The sequence below is a fragment of the Episyrphus balteatus genome, chromosome 1 (assembly GCF_945859705.1).
Source record: "Episyrphus balteatus chromosome 1, idEpiBalt1.1, whole genome shotgun sequence".
Lineage (NCBI taxonomy): Eukaryota > Metazoa > Arthropoda > Insecta > Diptera > Syrphidae > Episyrphus > Episyrphus balteatus.
In genome coordinates, this window is record NC_079134.1 from 170,163,082 (window position 1) to 170,183,717 (window position 20,636).

The following is a 20,636-nucleotide window of genomic DNA, read 5'->3' on the forward strand; positions in this document are numbered from 1 at the left end:
CATTTTGCTTTGATTTAATTTTGGTTTAATCTAGATTACATGTTTACTAAAATAATTGGCTGTGAAGGTCTCGGTTTAATATCATAAACTATTCTTGGGTTTGGTCGAAGGAAATTTTCATCATCCCAGGGTTGAAGATCTGTTGAACCAAAGATTATGTAGAATAGATTTCCAAAGAAGAAGATCACTGCTGAGATTATAAACACGATCTGCCATTCTGATCTTTCGTGCTAAAAGAAATACAAAAAATTAATTATTTTTATATAAGAATCATTCAGGATTGTTAAAAATCATTTTATTTTTAATGCATTTGCTCTCCATTACAAATTAAAAAAAAAATATTTATTTCAACCGAAAAATATTTGCATTAAAAAAAAATTGTTATTGCAACAGAAAAATATAATGCTTTGAAAAAAAAAATATTTATTGCAACTAAAATACTTTGCATTAAAAAAAAATTGTATTGCAAATGAAAAATATTTGCTTTCAAAAAAAAATGTATTGCATATAAAAAATTTTCTGCACTGAAAAAAAAATTAAATGCATTAAATATTTTTTTTAATATTCGTCTATTTTTTACAATTTTGGCTATTTGACTGTAAGTACACTTTTTCAACTATAACATTGAAGATAATATAACGTCAAAAAGTCAAATATGTAAGAAATTCTACGAGTATTAAAAACATTTTGCATTGATTTTTTTTTTCAATGCAAATTTTTTTTTAGTGCAAAATATTTTTAGTTGAAATAAATATTTTTTTTTTTCAAAACAAACATTTTTCAGTTGCAATACAATGCAAAATATTTTTATTTGCAATATAAAATTTATTTTCAATGCAAATTTTTTTTATTTGCAATTATTTTTTTTAATGCAAAATATTTTTAGTTTTTAAGCAATAATTTTTGAGTTGCAATACAATTTTTTTTTTAATGCAAATATTTTTTTTTTGCATTGCAAAACATTTTTATTTGCAATACAAATTTTATTTTCAATGCAATTTTTTTTCATTTGCAATCATTTTTTTAATGCAAATATTTTTTCAGTTGCAGTAAATATTTTTTTTTTTTTCAATGCAATTTTTGTTTTTATTTGCAATAAAATTTTTTTTAATGCAAATTTTTTTTCATTTGAAATAAAAATTTCTTTTTTAGTGCAAAATATTTTTAGTTACAATAAATATTTTTTTTTCAAAGCAAATTTTTTGTTAGTTGCAGTCAAAATTTTTTTTAATGCAAATGTTTTTCAGTTGCAATAAATATTTTTTGCAATGCAAAATATTTTTTTTTTCAATGCAAATTTTTTTGCAAAAAATATTTTTTTAAATTTCAAGTGCATTTTTTTTTTAATTGATATTTTTACAACCCTGGAATAAATAAAAATAAAAAACTTACTTCATCAACAACAATAAATCCAACCAATAATGGCGTAATAATTGGAACACAATTTGCAGCACTATTAACAATGCCCATAATGATACCAGCATGATTTGGTGACAAGTCAATTGTATTCAAACCACTTCCAATTGTGGCAGCTGAATTCAAGCCCACAGTAACAATCATCAAAGTAATAGCCAAAGTTTTCTGTTCTTTTCCAAGAAATCCGATTCCTATCAGTCCTATAGCTGGAATCCAAGAAGCTATTGTACTAAATGATCTCCGAAGTCCTGTTAGAGTTAGCCATTTTTTCGAAAGTAAGATTTCCGAAGAAATCAAATAGACAAAGGACATAATCCACATTGCCAAATAAGGCAGCGATGAATAGAGGGAACTTGATTTCACATCCATCTCAAGGACTCCACTCATGTAGGATGGAATTTGTGTTTGCAAAGTTGACAGACCCCAAGCTTCAGCACAACGGGCAACCAATAAAGCCCAGAATGGTAATGATGTCAACATGGCAGCCCAAGGAACTGGTATACTTTGAACTTCGACTCCTTTTTGTTGTTGGTTCAATGAAGCCATGATGTACGACTTTTCTTCATGGGAAATAAATCTCGATCCAGCAGGAGTATCGGATGCAAAAATCAACCAAATTACACACCAAATCAATCCAAGACCTCCTGAGACGTACGAAATACCCGGCCAGCCCATGCTTGATGAAGCTATAATACCACTTAAAAACATAGCAACTAGGGTTCCACATTCGATTCCAGTGTTACTGAGTGCTCCTAATCTATTACGTTCTTCAACTGGTGCCCACATTGCTAAATGAGCATGAATTGCTGGAAACAAAAAGCCTTGAAAGAGACCTTGAACCACTCTTATCGCACAGAAAACTCCCCAGCCAAGAGGTACTAAAAATGGAGTGATTATAGCAAAAGCAGCTGATCCTAAAGTGGATATAAACATTGTCCATTTGGCACCAATTAAACGACACAGATAACCGCCAGGGAATTGAGTTATCGCATAACCCCAAAAGAAACTGCTTAAAATGTATGACTTTTGTGCTGGAGTCCAGTCGTATTCCTGGAATAAAAAAAAAAGATTATTACCAGAGTTGATTTTATTTAGTAAATAAAATAAACTTACCTCAAAATTTGGATTTGCATTTGCTGAATCGGTCATTGCGACAACGGCAACACTAATATTGAACTTGGCAACATAATTAACAACAATTGATAGAAATATGAGAAAGGCTTGCAAATGTCTTGTGCCAACTACAGGACCTGTTGAAATAAATAGAAATCATATTAATTGAAAAATAATCGAAAATAGTTTTTTATTAAGCAGATACTAATCTTTTAATTATCTTTTTATTAGAATCAAATCGTTTGAATTATTATTATTTGCTAAAAAAAACTGATAATTTTGTATCAATTAACTTTACGTACGATTCTTATTTTAAAAATTGTTAACTCTACAAAAGTGTGCTTAAAGCTATAAAAATCTTCCAAAAATAAAGACAAATTGACTGTTTTTGTTGAAACTTAGCTATAACGGTAAATAAGAAAACTAAGAAAATAGGCGATCACAGTACTTTTACAAATAAAATATTAAATACCAAAATTTGAAATACCAAATTTCGAAATTACAAAAAAAAGAGGTTGTCTGTAAGGCCGGTTAACGGACGATGATTTTAAGTGATAACGTCAGAAAAAAACAAGTTGTGTGCTTTTAAAATCAGTCAATTGAAGCGTTTATTTATTTCAAACAATCATAATTTACAAGAAAAAGCTAAAAAAAAAATACCTTTTTTCTTTTCTCATTATATTAATTTTTTATTTTAAAAGCTTACAAAAAAAAATTATACCATTAAAAAGCCAAATATTTCTTCTAAATAATAAACCCATTAATAAATTTTTACAAGGCGCAAAAAGTATTAAAATAATTTATTAAAAACAATAATTTCTTATGAAAAAAGTGAAAAAATCATTTCCATAACCCAAAAATTCATTTTTTTGATATAACATCCTAAATTAAATTTTATACGACCTGAAAGCTTATTGCTACAACTCAAAAATATATATATCGATCATGTTTATTAGGCATCTACAAAAAGAGCAAGAATTTTTTGAACTCGATCAATTTTCATCAAAAAAAGAAAAAAAACATATAAATTTATGTTCTCATGCTATTTAATCTATTTTAGACAACCTATAATTTTATATCATGTAAAAGCTGATAATTTCATATGACGTTTCAATCTTATTTCTGCGATGAATAGAAAAAAAGTTAGAATTTTTTAAAGCCAACCATGTCGAAATTCCAAACTGAGATTACGGTACTTCCCACACTGGTGGCTGTTCATGATCAACAGATCTCCACAGGTGTTTTGAGGTATTTCGCAAGTTTTTTTAATTTAACATTGTGTAGCTTGTAGCGAATGAACAGTTATGTGTGATATACCAAATGAAAGATAACATCATCAGGATGCTCAATAAAGTTAAATCAAATTTGTATTTGCTTTAGATCAAAAGATAGAACCTGTTGAATAATAAAACTTTATTTTACCGTTATCTGTCTATTATCTATCTACAACATAAATTTCATTTATTTATCTGTTGAAGAAAAAAAGATAAAAATAAAAAACGGTTAAAAAAGGTCAAAAAAACTTGGGACAAAAAAACTTGTTTTTCCCGTTATTCGGTCAAAAACCATTTTGAAATACCAATTTTTTGCACATGTATGCGCAATGTTATAGACTACATGTTCTATAAGCTTGAGATTTTTTGAATGCTACAAAAAATTTAAAAAAAATAAAAACTCACCCAAAAATACCCAAAAATAAGTAGGTGTTTTTCAAAAATTCATATTTCGAAACGCAGAGACTTAAAAAAAATCCGTATCAGTCACCTAATTTTTTTTTTCAATATTATCGATTGAAGTTTTTCAAATTGTCAAAAAAAAAAATTCCCCTACCTATAATCACTTGTCAAAGGTCTACCTCATGTTATAGTTTTAGAAAACCATTAATAGCTTGGTTTTGAAATTTCTTAGAATTTTTTCAATACCATCGTCAGTCTTGCAATAAATTTATCTATCAAATAGAGTATAGAAGATTTTTGTATCTCTAATAGTTTATTTTTAATTTTTAATTTAAATTTTTGCCGCACTGCTAAAAATTTCAAGTGGAACGTTAGAAAATGGCGTCACTTTTTTGTGGTGGCTGCCATGGTTCATCGATTTATAAGACGTTATCACGTCAAAAACATCTATACCAAATTTCAAGAAAATCTGTCCACCCGTTTAGGCTTTAGCTACTTGTACAGATGGACGCAAGGACACACATACGAAACCCACTTTTTTGGACTTCTCTATCATCGTAATGTTAGTTTCGATTGTTTTTTGACATTTTTACAGCGAAAAAAATTCAGAAGGTATTTATTATTTGGCGTTTCTTTTATCTTTTTGAACAAAACTTCGATATAACAGTAGATTGAAAAACTTAAAAATATTTAATCGAGATTTTCTGAAGACAAAAGGCAATTTCCGAACTTTTTTACTTGCGATATAGGTACTATATATCAAGTTATGCATTCGTACATAAAAAAAAGTTGAGATAGCATTTTTCCATGACATTACGATGGTAGACAATGCCAAAAAAGTGGGTCCCAGAAGTCCGTCTGTCTGTCTGTCTGTCTGTCAGTCTGTCTGTCTGTCTGTCTGTATAAGGAGCTACAGCCTAAACGGATGGACCGATTAATGTGAAACTCGGTATGTAGCGTTATTTAGTGACTCTCCAAAGGGATTTTTGGAATTGATTTTTTTGGACCAAAAATAACGGTACTTGACATATACCGATTTTAGTAAAATTGAAATATCTCGAAAACGGCTCCAACGATTTTGTTTAAAAAATTCAATTGTTAGTTTTAAGCTAAGGTCTATATTTCAATGAAAAATTTTTTTTTTGAAAATCATTATTAACGGTACCTGCCATAGAACCGTTTTTTTCAAATTCGAATATCTCCGAAACTTCTTATTCGATTTATATAATTTAAATATAAACCAAAAATTAAATTTTCAAAAACCTAATTTTTGGATTTTTAAAAAAATTTTGAAAATTTGTTTTTGAAAAATCAAATTTTCGAAAACGGGACATTGAATTTTTTTGAAATTTTGTTTTTAGATGTTGATTAGTGATTTCTACAAAATGGCATACCAATTTTATTTTAAAACTTTTTTTCCAAAAAATTATTTATAAAAAATTGTTTTTTTAAAAAACGGCTCTAACGATTTTGAAAATTTTTTTTCTAAAAATGCACGTTAATATATCAATCAAAACTGCATACTTGTTTTGGAGGGCAATTTAATTTCAGATTTTATTTTATTTTTTTTTTAAACGAGTTTTATTTTTTTCCAAATTTCTATATAAAAAGTCTTAAAAATTTAAGCAACTTTAACTCCAAGAGCAAGTTCGTGCGACCCAGTCGTGCATTTTATTTTAAATCAGTTTAACGGCAGTGGTAGACGGTCAAATTTTCAATGAGAGGATTTTTAGCGCGTTTTTGACTATTTTGACGAAACTGCACTTAAATAGTAAGTCAAAATTGTGTACATGCACGACTAGTGCGCAATGCGCATGTACTTGGTGTTATGGTTGAACTCGGGATAACAATCAGACATTACATCACGATGATGGAGAATGCAAAATAAGTGGGTCTCGCAATTTTGCAGCCTACCTAAACCAATGAAGCGATTTACTGCAAACTCAGTTGTTAAAAGTTTTTGGTAATCCATAGAGGGGCAATTCAAATTTTATTTGATGGACCAAAATTATAAGTACTTGCAGGACCAAAATGGAAAAGGTTGTTTATTTCAAAAATGGTTCTAACAATTTGTATCAAAGGAAATACATTACATATAGAAAATAAGGTTGTAGTTTGGAAAATATTTTTTGAACCGTTATTAATGGTACTTGCAATAGAACCGTTTTCTTGATATCTGATTTTTTCCTAAACGACACGGCTAATTTCAATGAATAATTTCATTTCATTTTCCAACACAAGTTTTGGATTAAAACTAAATATTCAATTGTTTTTTTTTTCTCGAAAAATCAATTTTTTGAAAACAGATGAATGAATTCCATTGAAACTTTGTTCTTGTATCTTGCAGGACCTTGCAGGACATACAAGGACTTGCAGGACTTGTATGTGATTAATATTTCCGTTTCAATGGCATACAAATTTTTCAAATTTTTACATAAAAAAAGTGTTTAAAACTTTCAAAATTTTGTATTCTTATCTGAAGAAAATAGGAATCTACATTTTGAAACAGATTTTCAAGAAAATTTATTAGAAATCCGTTTTGAAAAAATTAATTGTTAAATTCTTTTAATAAATCTAAAATTGATATTAATGAATTTTTTTCTGAATTTTTACTGAACTTCATCATTTCACGTCAAGGTCGATATCATATGAAGATTTTTTTTTGGGAAAATCGGTTCAAGTATAACTTCAATTGTACTCGGTAACCCTGTTCAAATTCTAATAAAAAACTGCAAAACCAAACCAAGTTTTTACTTGTAACTTCCTCCTTTATTACAATTTTAGAAATATTTAACAACTTATTATATAAGTCAATAGTTTCTATATAGTCTATGAAAATATTTGTTCTTCCAAATCGGTCACAGATTTTTGTGAAAAAAATAAAAAAAAAAAAACGTGTGATAAAGAGAGCAATGACAACATTAAGGCAAATTAATAAAATCATTTTTAATAGGTACGAATAGAATAGTATGTGTATGTACGTACGTATATCAGTTAAATACGAGATCAAATTTTATTATATTTTACGAGTAGGTAAAATATAACAGTCTGAACAACGAGAATGTGTACCAATTTTATTGATATGTATATCTGTGAAGACAATAAACAAAAAAAAGTGATATAAATAATAAATCAGACATGCTTCACAAATATAAGACATTTTAAGATATTTAGAAGCGCAGGTATTAAAAATTTCATTCAATTCATTCATTTAAAAAATCTAAACACGTTATATACGAGTATTTGTAAACTTCATGTTGGTCGACCTTGACAATAAATTAGTTTGTTTTACTAAGACAGATAGCAATTTTTAAAAATTCTCAAAATTAACCATATACAACCTGATATCATTTATCTGAAAAGCTACTTCTGCAAGTTAGAAGTTAAAATAATTATAAAAAAAATCATGTGTGAAATTTACACGTGGCAGAAGTGCAACCTTAAAAAAATCATTTTTCTAGAAAGAAAAATCGAAAAAATCCACCTTTTTTTTTCTTCCGTCACCTTTAAGTTCATTTTTTTAATGTGACAACCAATAATAATAATATAAATAATATCATATGAAAGGTTATTGTTTAAGCTATAAATATTTTTTTCAATCATGTCTATCTGACATCTACAAAAAGAGCTAGAATTTTTTGAAGGCAATCAATTTTCATCCACAAATGTAAGAAAATCAATCTTTTATTTCTTCAAACTGCTTAAAGTCGATTATTTTATATGACAACCTATAATAAATTTTATATCACCTGAGAGCTTATTATTTAAGCTTTTTTATGATGTTTCAATCATATTTGTACAGCATTTAGAAAAAAAGTAACAATTTATTAAGAACAACCATGTCGAAATTTCAAACTGAGATTACGGTATTTTCTACACTACTGACATAAATGTGGCTTCGGTGTATTGAATAACCAACTCTTAAACTATAATTTCTGAATTTTTGAAGATCCTGACAAAAAATGTTGCTTTCATTGTATTTTTAATCTTTTTTAAAAATGTTAAAAATGCATAAGGCTTAAGAGAAAATATATTGTAAAAGAAAAATAATATTATGTTAAATTTCTCCTCCTTTTCTGGCAATCCGCGAACTTTTTGACCTCCCCACTTAGGTTAATATAAAGTGATTCGACTGTTACTATCATTGTAATGTCATGTTTGATGGTAATCTTAAGTTCAAATTACATATATGTCACGTTCTTCGATGACTAACCTTTTTTCAAAATCAATCTGCATTAATTTTGGCCTGTTACTACTTGTCTTGTATTATAAACTGACGCATAAAGTACGTCAATCGTCAATAATTCTAAAATGCTAAGTGGATAATGTGATATTTATTACTGGTTTTATGATTTTTTTTAAATCTGATAAGTCAAGAAATAAATTTTTAAAAATCTGTCACCTGTCAATCTTTAATAAATATATTATATACATAAAATATTTTTTGATCAATTTGTTTAGTAGGTTACTATCTATTTGTAATCAATAAATTTATCAGTTGATAAGAAAGAATAAGTATTTTAGATAGGTATTTTAGTTCAAAAGATTATGTTCATGATTATAATGTTGATAATAATAAAATATGTAAGCATCCAGGTAATAATTACCTTGAAAGGCTGGGAAAGTTTACTGGGTGTCGCAAAAATAATGCACTCATTTTATGAGAAATGAGAAAAATATTAAATTTGTTTTCATGAAATGTTTATATACCGAAATAAACATGCAAAATGTATGGCTCATTTCCGAATTGATGCACATTAGGGTGGAGTGAAAAAAAAAGTTGTCTTATTTTTTGTTCTACATAGCCAGGATGGGTGCCATTTGGAACTTAAATAACGGCAATAAAGTTTCAGATCGATCAAAGAAGTTTTAGAGGGTTCACAAGTCACTTGAAAAAAATGAAAACACCATAGAGGTTAATTTATGGAGTTTTTTGAGTTTTTACTGTTTTACTCAGTTTTTTTGATTCGAAAAACTTGTACATACATTATTATTTATTGTTCAATTTTCTTTAAAAAATTGCGATTTTATGGACTTAAGGCCCTTACTGCAAGAATCCATGGGCGGCGAGCACTCCCAACCCCCATGATCCAGCCACAAAAAAAAAAAATAAAGAAATTTCTTAGACAAAAATAGTTTTGGTTTTTTGTTAATTTCTCGAAAATGACAAGATGGTTTTGGTTTGAAAAAAATTAGTTTGAAATTTTTTTTTCAAAATTTTGATTTCGAAAATTAATTTTTCAAAAACTGTGCCAGAAAATGGCCATATTAAGCATTTTTGTAAAAGACGAGGTTTTTCGCTCTACAAAAGGTATAGCACGTCATTGTAAGTATAACCGTTGATTTTAAATATTTTTTTGTTTCAAATTAAATAATTTCTTTTTTAAATTGCCCCTCCCCGCTAAACGAAGGGGAATAGACCCTCCTCCCATACGATTTTTTTCTTGTCTCGACCGAACCTACACGCTCTAACTTTTTGGCTCCCAGTACATTACTTCCAACAAGCATGTAAATTTTAAAGGGCGTTGTGAACCCTCAAGATATATTTTGATCGGGCTGAGATTTGGTATTCTCTTTTTTGATGACTAATGGCACCCGTCCCTGGTATGTAGAAGAAGATTTTGAATATTTTTTCATTATTGCTCCCAAATTATGGAGGAATCTAAAAATTGTCATGTATACCAAAGGTGTTTGAAACTATTATTATTTGTAAGTACAATCAATTCTTCTGCCAGTCTGTAATAGTAACTGAAGAACATGCTTAAACTTTCAAATCATCTCAGAAATAATATGCAAAATAGCCTCCAAACGGATGTATTTTATGCAGATTTAAGTAAGCATTTGAAGAGTAAATCATTGTATACTTTTGCTAAAATTAGAATAATATGGACTTTCGGAACTAATACTTCGATGGATTAAATCATATTTTAACAATCGAGCACAGCACTTTAAACATTTTATCTGATGTTTGTTTTAAATGATCTTTTACACTAAACCAAGTACGCCATTTGATTTCTTGTATAAAAACAAATTTTTAAACAAAATTTTTCGAAAATCATTAGAGCCGATTTTTAAAAAAAATAATTTTTTATTAAAAAAAAATTTCTAAAATTTTTCAAAAAAAAAAAAGTTGGTATTCCATTTTGAAGAAAATATTATTCAACACATTAAAACAAAATTTCGATTAAATTCATCAACCATCATCGTTTTCAAAAAATTGATTTTTCAAACAAAAAAAAAAAATATTTTTAAAAAATCCAAAAATGTGTTTTTTGGAAAATTTTAAAAATGTTTATATAATAATTGTTTTAACGTTTCTGTATACAAATTTTGGTTGAAATTTGCTTTGTCGTTAAAGAGAAATTCATAAAAAATTTTTTGGAAAAAAAAGAATTTTCTATTTCTGTTATAATGACAGGTACCGTTAGTTTTGGCCCTAAAAGAATTTTTATTTGTCCTTTAGGGAATCACCCAAAACTATTATCTACCAAGTTTGAAGAAAATCGCTCTATTAGCTTAGGCTGCAGCTCCAGGTACTTACAGATGGACAGAGAGACAGAATTGCCGGACCCACTTTTTTGGCATTCTCCATCATCGTATATAGCCCGATCATCCTAGACAAAATTTCACTATATATCAAAGTAAATTTAAGTACAAAATTTTTTGATGCAGTTAGGTTCCTTTGATGGAGGAGAATATAAAACCACAGTTTTACACCAAAATTTGATATGGCGTATCCCCGAAAATGACCCCTGACCCCTAGGTAGTACGGAAAAAGTGATTTCAGTCGAATTTAATAAAATTTTAGTATGTTGTAGTTCATGTGAAGCTTATAACAACTCTCTATGGATGCAACCCCCTTGCCCCAAGTATACCCCTCCTAAGCCCCTTTATTACCCACTTTTTTACCCCATTTGTACCCTTTTAATGGGTTGAGTACGATAACTTAGGCGCCCAGAATTGATAACGGTTTTTTGAAGAGGAATACAATAATTTTTTTTCTATAGAAGGGGTGATCTATCTCCCCCCCTCTCCCATTTAGGTGGGAGGGGCAATTTTCTAAAAAAAATATTTAAATTAAAAAATTATTAAAAAACAACGGCAACACTTACAGCTATGATGATATGATACCATTTTCAAAAGCCAGAATTGCACACTTGATTTTATTTTATAAATCAAGTTATTTTAATGAATTGTTTTTGAAATAATAGATTTTAAAGTTAAAATATTGGAAAAAAAATTTTTAAAAAACAATGAACACTGAAAAATCAATTATTTCAAAAATTTTTCGAGGTCTAAATTTTTATTCATAAATAGGTACTTTTTATAAATCAAATTTGGACCAAGACAATGATTCTTAAAAATCGTTAGTATTAATAACTTTTTTAATAGTGATACAAATTAAAAGTTGTATAGCATAGTTGTAGAGAATTTCAAGGCGAATAATCTCGGAAGGTTTTTTCATAATTTTGATAAAAAGTGCTGCGATTTTTTAATTTTTTTTGGCTTGTAACTCTTTTAATATTCAGAATATCGAAAAAATGTTCTTAACATAAAAGACGCGAAATTTAACTGTCTACATTTTGTCTAAACAATTTTTATGTAAAGGTGAATTTCACGAGTGCTAAAAATCAAGGTAATAATATTCAGCTAATGCTTTATCGAATGAGCAAAAAAAATTTGGGAGCGGTACAAACTGCTGGGTCGCCCATATATAAACATCATAAATGCACTGGACTATAAATCTTTCATTTCACTATTAAACCAGACCGTATTCGGATATCTTCTAACGCACTATTTGATAGCTAGGTATATTTAAAGAAAAGCTTAATAGAATTTTCAAATCTGAAGGAGTTCGTTATTTTTGTTTTATATTTTCAAATCATATTAATTACGATGGCAAAATTTAATGTTTGTTCACATTTTATAAAACCATGACTAAATAAAATTATTTTTTGTTGTTGAATTTGTTTAATATATTTTTTTTTTCATAATTGGTCGTGTATAATGCACTGTATTTAAACAATTTTAAACCAAAGTATTTTATTTTTTTTTTTTTAATTAAAATTTTAAGTTTAATTTTAATTTTAATTTTAATTTACATTTATGTACCTTTTGATATTTCCACAGTCATTTTTTCACTTTAAAATTTTTTAGTGCAGTTTTTTTTTTTAAGGTATCCGTAATTAATTGATTTATGTTTATCCCAAGGAGTTACTGGCGACAACTGATTTAAGTTCTACACCGCGATCGTGGTCACCAAACTAAACCCATTGTAAAATCGTCAAATCACTTTTATATTATCAGGCTTCTGTTGGTTGTGTCAATAAGATTACAAATTTTTTTTTTAATCTAAATCTATATAAGGTATATTGATTACGGTTAGACATACAATTTAACTGATGCCAGTTTATAATGACACCTGTGTGGCTGTGATAACTCTTTTTTTTTCCTAAATCGATCACAAAAAAAAAAAAAAAAAAAAAAAAACAAATACAAAAACTATGTTTTGTGTCAAAAAAAAACATCACTTATTACTTTAGGTATATGAGATAAGAAAACAAAAACACCAATATTATGTAGTGGAGTGAAAAAAAAATATCTTTTAACAGGTCTGAAAAAAACTACAATCTTGATGTTTTTTTTTTCAAAAGATATATGCCTGTCAATATGTTAGGGTGCATCTTATTTTGAAAATATTGAAATTTGTATGCTCTTAAAGACTCAATAAGTTGGAAATAAGTAGAAAAAAATGTTCTTGTTCTCAAATCCAACGCGATTCTGTACGAACATACCCAAGTTAAAATAAAACGGGCCGTGTATATTCAAAAATAATTACATTGCACATTTAATAATGGTACACTATGAAAGTTTGTGTAAATTTTGGAGTGCCCAAAATGTATAAAATTTCAACTAAAAACAAATTATTTCCCTAGCTACAGGCCTCTCCACATTTCTTTACTTTTTCAAGTGGAATAGATTAAATTTTCCCTATTTTATGTTAAAACCCACTCTCAATATTTGAACTTTCAGCTATTATTCGGTTGTTCTTCACTTCAAGAGGTTTTAATTGAGCCTTTGAAACCCAGACAAAAACTGGTTTTTTTTTGTTATCAATGGTATCAGGAAGTTACAGATTTTAATTTGACTTGTGGCATTTTTTACCAACTTCCAAAAAGGAGGAGGTATTCAATTCGTCTGTTTTTTTTTTATGTTTGTTACCACATAACTTTGGACTTAGTGAACCAATTTTGATAATTCTTTTTGTATTGGAAAGCTGGTGCCTTAAGTGTGGTCCCATTTTAATTTCGTCAAGTTATTGCTATAGAAACTATGAGAAAAACCATAAAACGCAGTTTTGATACATCGAAGTCGGTTTTGTTATTTTGATAAAAATGATTATTCGGTGAATCTAGGTTTGACGCAATATACAATCAATTGAATAAATAATTTTTTTTGTAAATCTATCACATATCTTTCAGACTTTAATGTAACTCAATGCTACACTTATAGATAACACAAATGAGTCGTGAAGGAAGTAAACAAATATTTACATGGCTATTAGATTATATTTACTGTATTATTTTTTGAAAATATAAACATCATTTAAAGTTTTCAAAAAAAAATAATTGATTATAAAAAAAAATATTAATCAACCTCTAAACACAAAATTTATATCTATTGTATATATTAAAGTTTGGTTTTGTGTACGTTCGCTAACCGGCCACACCGGCTGACTTATTTTCTTAATTTTTTTTTAAATCAAAGAGGCATAAGAGGAGAAGGTTTAAGGCAAAAAAAAATTCAAGATTTTATAGGTTAAATAGGGGTAACACGACATTGAAAAAAGAGGCTATTTTCTAAACGGTAAGTCGTAAAGAGTTGACTTTTTTTTTAAATGATAGACAAATTTATTCAAAAAAATTTCAAAACCAAGTTGTGAAGGTTTTTTTGCAGTCATAGACCTTCGACAAAAGACTAATTAGAGGTACGCAAAATTTTGCACAGAAATTTGAGTTACACCATGAGAAAGATATTAAAAAAAAATTTGGGGTTTAAAATGGATTTTTTTCATAGGCCCTGTATTTTGAAATAAAAATTTTTGAAAAACAACCTAATTTTTAGGGACATTTTTGAGTAGTCTTTTATTTTTTTGGAATTTTTTAAAGTCTGCAAAAAATCTCAAACTTATATGTAGGAAATATAGGCTTTAGTCATGAGCATTGCATGTACAAACAATTGAATTTTTAAAATTATTTTTGACCGAATAACTTGAAAAACAAGTTTTTTTTGACCCAAGTTTTTTGCCGTTTTTAACATAGGCCATATTTTACATAGGCCACTTTTGCTAAAAGTTTAAAAGTGAATATTTTAAAAGTCATTTTACGAACTTTTCAAGTTTTGATTCCCTTTTTTTATTGGAAATTATGACTCATTACAGAGTCGAAAGTCCGCTGGGTCAGCTAGTAAAATTATAAATTAAATTATGCAAGATATTGATTTTTCCAACAAAAAAAAAATCATTTATATTTTTCTTTTTCTCATTTGATTACAAACCCTCCAAAATAAATTTAACGGAGAATACCAAATTAATATTTAATTCATTTTTTACTACTCATTGTTATCGAGTGACTATATTAGCTTTATGGCCAATTTCATAAAGCCCTTTTAAATATTTATCAGGCTTTTACATCCTAAAATGACGTTTGTCTTATACAAAAAACGTCATTTAAAATATTAAAAGCCTGTTAAATGCTTATGAAATCGGTCATTAGTCTGGTATTCTTAAATTTATTTATCACTGAACCAGTTTTTGTTTTTATCATTCCAAAGGTTTTCTAAAAAAGTCCTTGAATGAAAATAAAAAAAAAAGATTAGTAAAGCTTAAAATGAAATTAAATTGAAGTGGGTTCGAACAAATAAAAAAAAGAGAAAATGTGCTGGAGCGTAGATATAAGAAAATTTATGTTTTTTTTTTTTAATTAATCGGATAAGATTGGCAAAAAACTAATTTGCATAAAAAAGAACAGTCTTGAACAAAATAGAGCAAGATCTTGTACTTTCTCCCATTATCCAGAGAGCTCCAGACTAAATCGATACTTCTGGAAAAAAAAAATTATACTATACATCTGAATTAAGTTATCATCACAAATGAAACATTTCATTCTCAATAAGGTTTGTCTTTGAAGAAGTTTTAATTCAAATTCATAACTAACAAACTTTATAAGTATAGTCTTCTTTCGAAAATCATTTTTGGCTACGGTCCTGAATATAATTTCGATAAAATTACTGTATTAAATCTTAATTTTGAGTAAATCAAGTCACAGTATTTAATCTTATCAACAACAAAAATTCCTGGTAATTACTTATTCACGACATGTTATTTTTTAGGGTACTTATGTGATTATGTTGATTACATTGTTTAAAAACTTTAATTGAAAATGATAATGGAATAGTATTCTATAAATTTACAGAAACCACTTAAAAATTTTTACTTAGAAATTAAAACGTGCGAACAAACTTTTTTGGGGGGATTTTTGCAAATTCAAATCATTTTGTATAAATGATATTGACAACATTCAGATGCATATCTTGCTTAAATTAAATTGTTTAATACATTTATTGACAACTATCTTTTATGGAATTCACGTCAATCTAAGATAAATCTTAATATTGATAAGATTTTATTTGAATAAAAGTTCATATTTTTATATGAATACATTAAGTGCGTGACTAGTTTATTTGTTGATTTAAAAGCCAATTTAATAAACAAAATTTCGAAAAATGTACTATATGTTTCAAGTCTTGTACACATGTTTTTCTAAATCAATTTAGAATTAAAGCAAACTTCGATTCATCAACTTTCATAAGATGAAACGATCCAAGTCTCTTAAGGGGTAATAACACCTTGTAAACCACGAAATCGAGAGTCATTTTCATCAGCGTATAAAACAAAGAAGAAATATTATTTTCTTTTGGTGTTTTTTTAGTTTAATTAAGTATATTAATAGGTAACAGAATAGGATAATGTTAAGTTTTTTAATGATGTGAAATTTTTTAAATGGCGGTGTAGTTAGTGATGTGCCTCGGGTATATACCAATCGGGTGGGTATTTATAAATGGGTATTTACCGGGTTTATACCGGGTAAATACCCAAACGGCGGGTATATACCCAAAATGAGGGTATTTACGATATACAGACGAAAATGAAACATCCCACTAGGGGGAGGAGTGATGTCAAGAAATATTTTTTGCATAAAGTCCATTACATGCCCTTTATAACGTTTTCAATCAATACTTGTTTCTTTAATAAGCTTTTATTAGCTTCACTTGTAACAAACAAACTAACTAGCAATGTAATAAAATTGAAGAAGTTAATTTTGACCGACTTCCGATTATCGTACCAAGCTGAAAATTTGTACACATATGTAGTTCAGACGTCAACACAATATTTTGGTGGTCAGGGGAGGGGCGTGAAACATTCCAAATCAATTAAATGGAGAAAAATCATGGAGGCTTATGCAACATATACAATAGGGTGGAGTGAAAAAAAAAGTTATCTTATTTTTTGTTCTATAACGACAAAAAAGTTTCAGATCGATCAAAGAAGTTTTAGAGGGTTCACAAGTCACTTGAAAAAAATGAAAACACCATAGAGGTTAATTTATGGAGTTTTTTGAGTTTTTACTGTTTTAATCAGTTTTTTTTATTCGAAAAACATGTACATTATTATTTATTGTTCAATTTTCATTAAAAAAATTGCGATTTTATTGACTTAAGGCCCTTACTGCAAGAATCCATGGGCGGCGAGCACTCCCAACCCCCATGATCCAGCCACGTAAAAACAAAAAATAAAGAAATTTCTTAGACAAAAATAGTTTTGGTTTTTTGTTAATTTCTCGAAAATAACAAGATGTTTTTGGATGCGGTTTTCAGTTTTTCTTTAAACAAATAACAGCATCGAATTTTTAAAACTTAAGTAGTACTTATTTACATAAAATTTTGAAAAAAATTAGTTTGAAATTTTTTTTTTCAAAATTTTGATTTCGAAAATTAATTTTTCAAAAACTGTGCCAAAAAACATTTTTGTAAAAGACGATGTTTTTGGCTTTACAAAAAGGTATAGCACGTTATTGTAAGTATAACCGTTGATTTTTAATATTTTTTTGTTTCAAATTAAATAATTTCTTTTTTAAATGGCCCCCCCCCCCCCCCGCTAAACGAAGGTTAATAGACCCTCCTCCCATACGATTTTTTTCTTGTCTCGACCGAACCTATACGCTCTAACTTTTTGGCACATTGCTCCATCTCTTTTGAAAATTGCTCCCAGTACATTACTTCCAACAAGCATGTAAATTTTAAAGGGCGTTGTGAACCCTCAAGATATTTTTTGATCGGGCTGAGATTTGGTATGCTCTTTTTTGATGACTAATGGCACCCGTCCCGGGTATGTAGAAGAAAAAAAAAAAAAAAAAAAAAAGTGCAGTTTCACTCCACCCTAATATACAACCTATGTAAGTCGAATTTTGCTTAATGATAAGAATAAAAAGTAAAATATATAGTAAAATATATAATTTTAAAAACAACGCTTTTATCACGCATTAAAAACTATAAAATAATTTTGTTAGTTTATGTCAAATGGTTAGTCTTAACCCTCTACTGCATGAATTATGAACGAAATGAAATAAAAATTTTTTAAACAACTTTTTAGGTTTATTAGGGGTTGAAAAAAGGTATTAGGTACATAATTTTTTTTATTTTTTTACATATATATAAATTTTCAGAAACATAAACCATATATGGGTTAGTATGCAGCAAGTCGATTTCCAGCAAACAATTAATAACCCATATATGGTTTAGTATGCATTAAAGGTATGTTTTGTAAACAATGTTTTTATTACATTGGACTTTCCTTATTCATGGAATTTATTCAAACTCTTTCTTTTATCATTGTTGCAGAAGAACACCTTCCATTTTCTACACGCACACAAAACGTTTTCAGTCCGCAAATTTGACATATTGGTGTTTTTGTTTGCCATTCAGGGATATGGTCCATGTTTTCAGTTAGCATTGAATTCAACGGCTTTTGCCCTTGGTTGTTGTGAGTGAATTGAAATTTCGGGATTAGATGGGGCTGGACTTCCGTGACTTGTATATAACTCCCTCAGCTTTGTTTTGTTCCATCTCTGCTTTGATCACCTGTCAATGCTGAAGGGCATCCCCTTTTTCGTGACATTGTAGGTGTTACAGATTTGCAAAAATGCTCGGAGATGGCTTGTTTGATGTTAAAAAGGGTCAGAATCTGAAGCTAGATCGTCATCACTTCGAAAGCCATCACCAGTTTTAGCATTATCACACTTATTTTTTCCATAGAAAGTCTTCGAATTCATTTTACAAAAAAAATAAAATTCCCACAAAAATCAGTAATGTAAGTCGCCAACGCATGATAACCCATATATGGTGTTTTGGAAAAAACGCAAAAAAAAGACAAAAATTGTTAAAAAAACAAAAAACAAACTTCGTAAACATATAAAAGTATAATAAATTCATACGAAACTTATTTTTAATTGGATGCAACTTACTTATTTATTATAAAAAAACACTTGAAAAGTTCACACTTTTATTCACTGATTTGCACTTTAGACATGCTCTTGAAACAATGAGTTTATTTCAGAATCACGACTCTCTTAGTGAAAATAAAAACCGGTTAATTATACAAAAATAGACATAGTTTTATTAAAGTTTTTTCTTTTTGACATTTGGTGCAATATAACGGGAATAAATCGATATGAAGTCGATAAACCATATATGGGTTAGTATGCGGTAGAGGGTTAAAAAAGTAAAGTGAGCTTTGTTCAAACTTATTAATGAAACTACACACAACCAAAATGCGCTCTACGCTTTTTGATCTAACCATTTGATATAAGTTAGCGCCTGATTATCCCATAGCCACAAAAAAGCACATTTTTTTTCTTGATTTTTCCATAAATTGCAAATAAAAAAATATTTTTTTTTTAAAACCAACTTATTGAAGATTTCAAAACACTCTTTTTCTTGTGCAATCAGCGGATGCTGATTTATTGATCTTAAGTCAAAAAGATCCTTTCCCGTTTTAAATTCGATATCTCAGCGTCGAAATCAAACTTTAAAAAAGACAATTTAAGCTGGATAAACAAGTTATCCGATCCATATTGTGGTTAAGCTGGAAAGATTTTTTCCAAGTTTTTAGAAAAAAAAAAAACGGAAAAATTTCCAATTTTCTTTTTTTTTTTTTTTTGATTTAATAGGATTGAGCCGAACATCTAGCTTGAAAAAAAATCATTATGATTTCTCAAAACTAGAAAGTTTGAGCTTTATCTTGTTTAAAATTTTGGAATTTTTCTTTTGATCCGTTAATGTTTTCCTTATTTCTTTTTCTTTAATTAAATAAAACTTTTTTTAAAAATAGAGCCGTTTTCAAGCCGTTTCAATTTAAGCGGATTTTACTTAAATTACTTTTTTCTTGCTCATAACTCTGAAAATATCATTTAAAACTATACATCCGTTTTTGAAAAACAAACACTAATAAACGTGGGTGAACAAAAAAATTAATTGTTTTTTCCTCCAAAATTTAACACAACAAAATAACCTCAATCAAGAACAAGTGTGCCCTGTCATGTTTATATAATATAAGGAGCCTATTTCAGAGCTTAATACCTACATTGTTTACATCAGCTACATCAATGACTTTAAACATTAATTGCGGAGGCTTGTTGGACATCACGAAGCATTTTTTGAACATTTACACTATTTAAACCATAAGAAATATTTCCCGAATTTCAATCGGACTCAACTATTGGCTTTTGAGGTTGCTGATGTAGTTGATGTAGTTGATGTAGTAGCTGTGAAACAGGGCCCTGATGACAAACAATCGAATTTGTAGCGATTATAAATAAATACCCGTATTTACCCTCGTTTTGGTAAATACCCGGTATATACCCAGGGTATAAACCCACAAATGGTATATACCGGGTATTTGCCCATCACTAGGTGTAGTACAGGATGAAAGTAAAATCCTGTTCTCCCATCGGGCGACCAACTAACTCCTACAGTTTTTAACCGATTGGGCTGAAATTTTGTGTGGAGCTTAAAAATACTATTCTTTAGTGAAGTACCTACGTCTTGATTTTTTTGAAATATTAATTTTTAAAGAAATGGCATTAGTTTGAAAAAATTATTTCATTCCAAAAACAAAATTCGTTGAAAAAAAGACCATAAAATCTTTAAATTTTTACCATTAATGGACAAAAATGAAAAAAATGCACTAAAAAAATAGACGCATTTTGAAGAATTCACTTTAAATCAGGGATTGACTCCAAAAAGTCTAAATTTGGAAATGCCATTCTTTCATCAAAAACTTTGTTAGCAAAAGTACCCTTTGCATTGAGCTCT

The 20,636-nt window shown here is 28.3% G+C and overlaps 1 protein-coding gene across 1 annotated transcript; it reads right to left on the reverse strand.

The window, feature by feature from the left end:
* Window positions 1-24: 24 nt before the first annotated feature.
* LOC129906692 (putative inorganic phosphate cotransporter) lies at window positions 25-12,466 on the reverse strand. Its single transcript, XM_055982578.1, has 4 exons — window positions 12,318-12,466; window positions 2,530-2,666; window positions 1,393-2,466; window positions 25-230 (listed from the first exon to the last, which is right to left on the reverse strand). Exons 1-4 carry the CDS (start codon window positions 12,337-12,339, stop codon window positions 36-38), a joined length of 1,428 nt encoding a protein of 475 aa, XP_055838553.1. The 5' UTR covers window positions 12,340-12,466; the 3' UTR covers window positions 25-35.
* Between the last annotated feature and the right edge of the window lie 8,170 nt (window positions 12,467-20,636).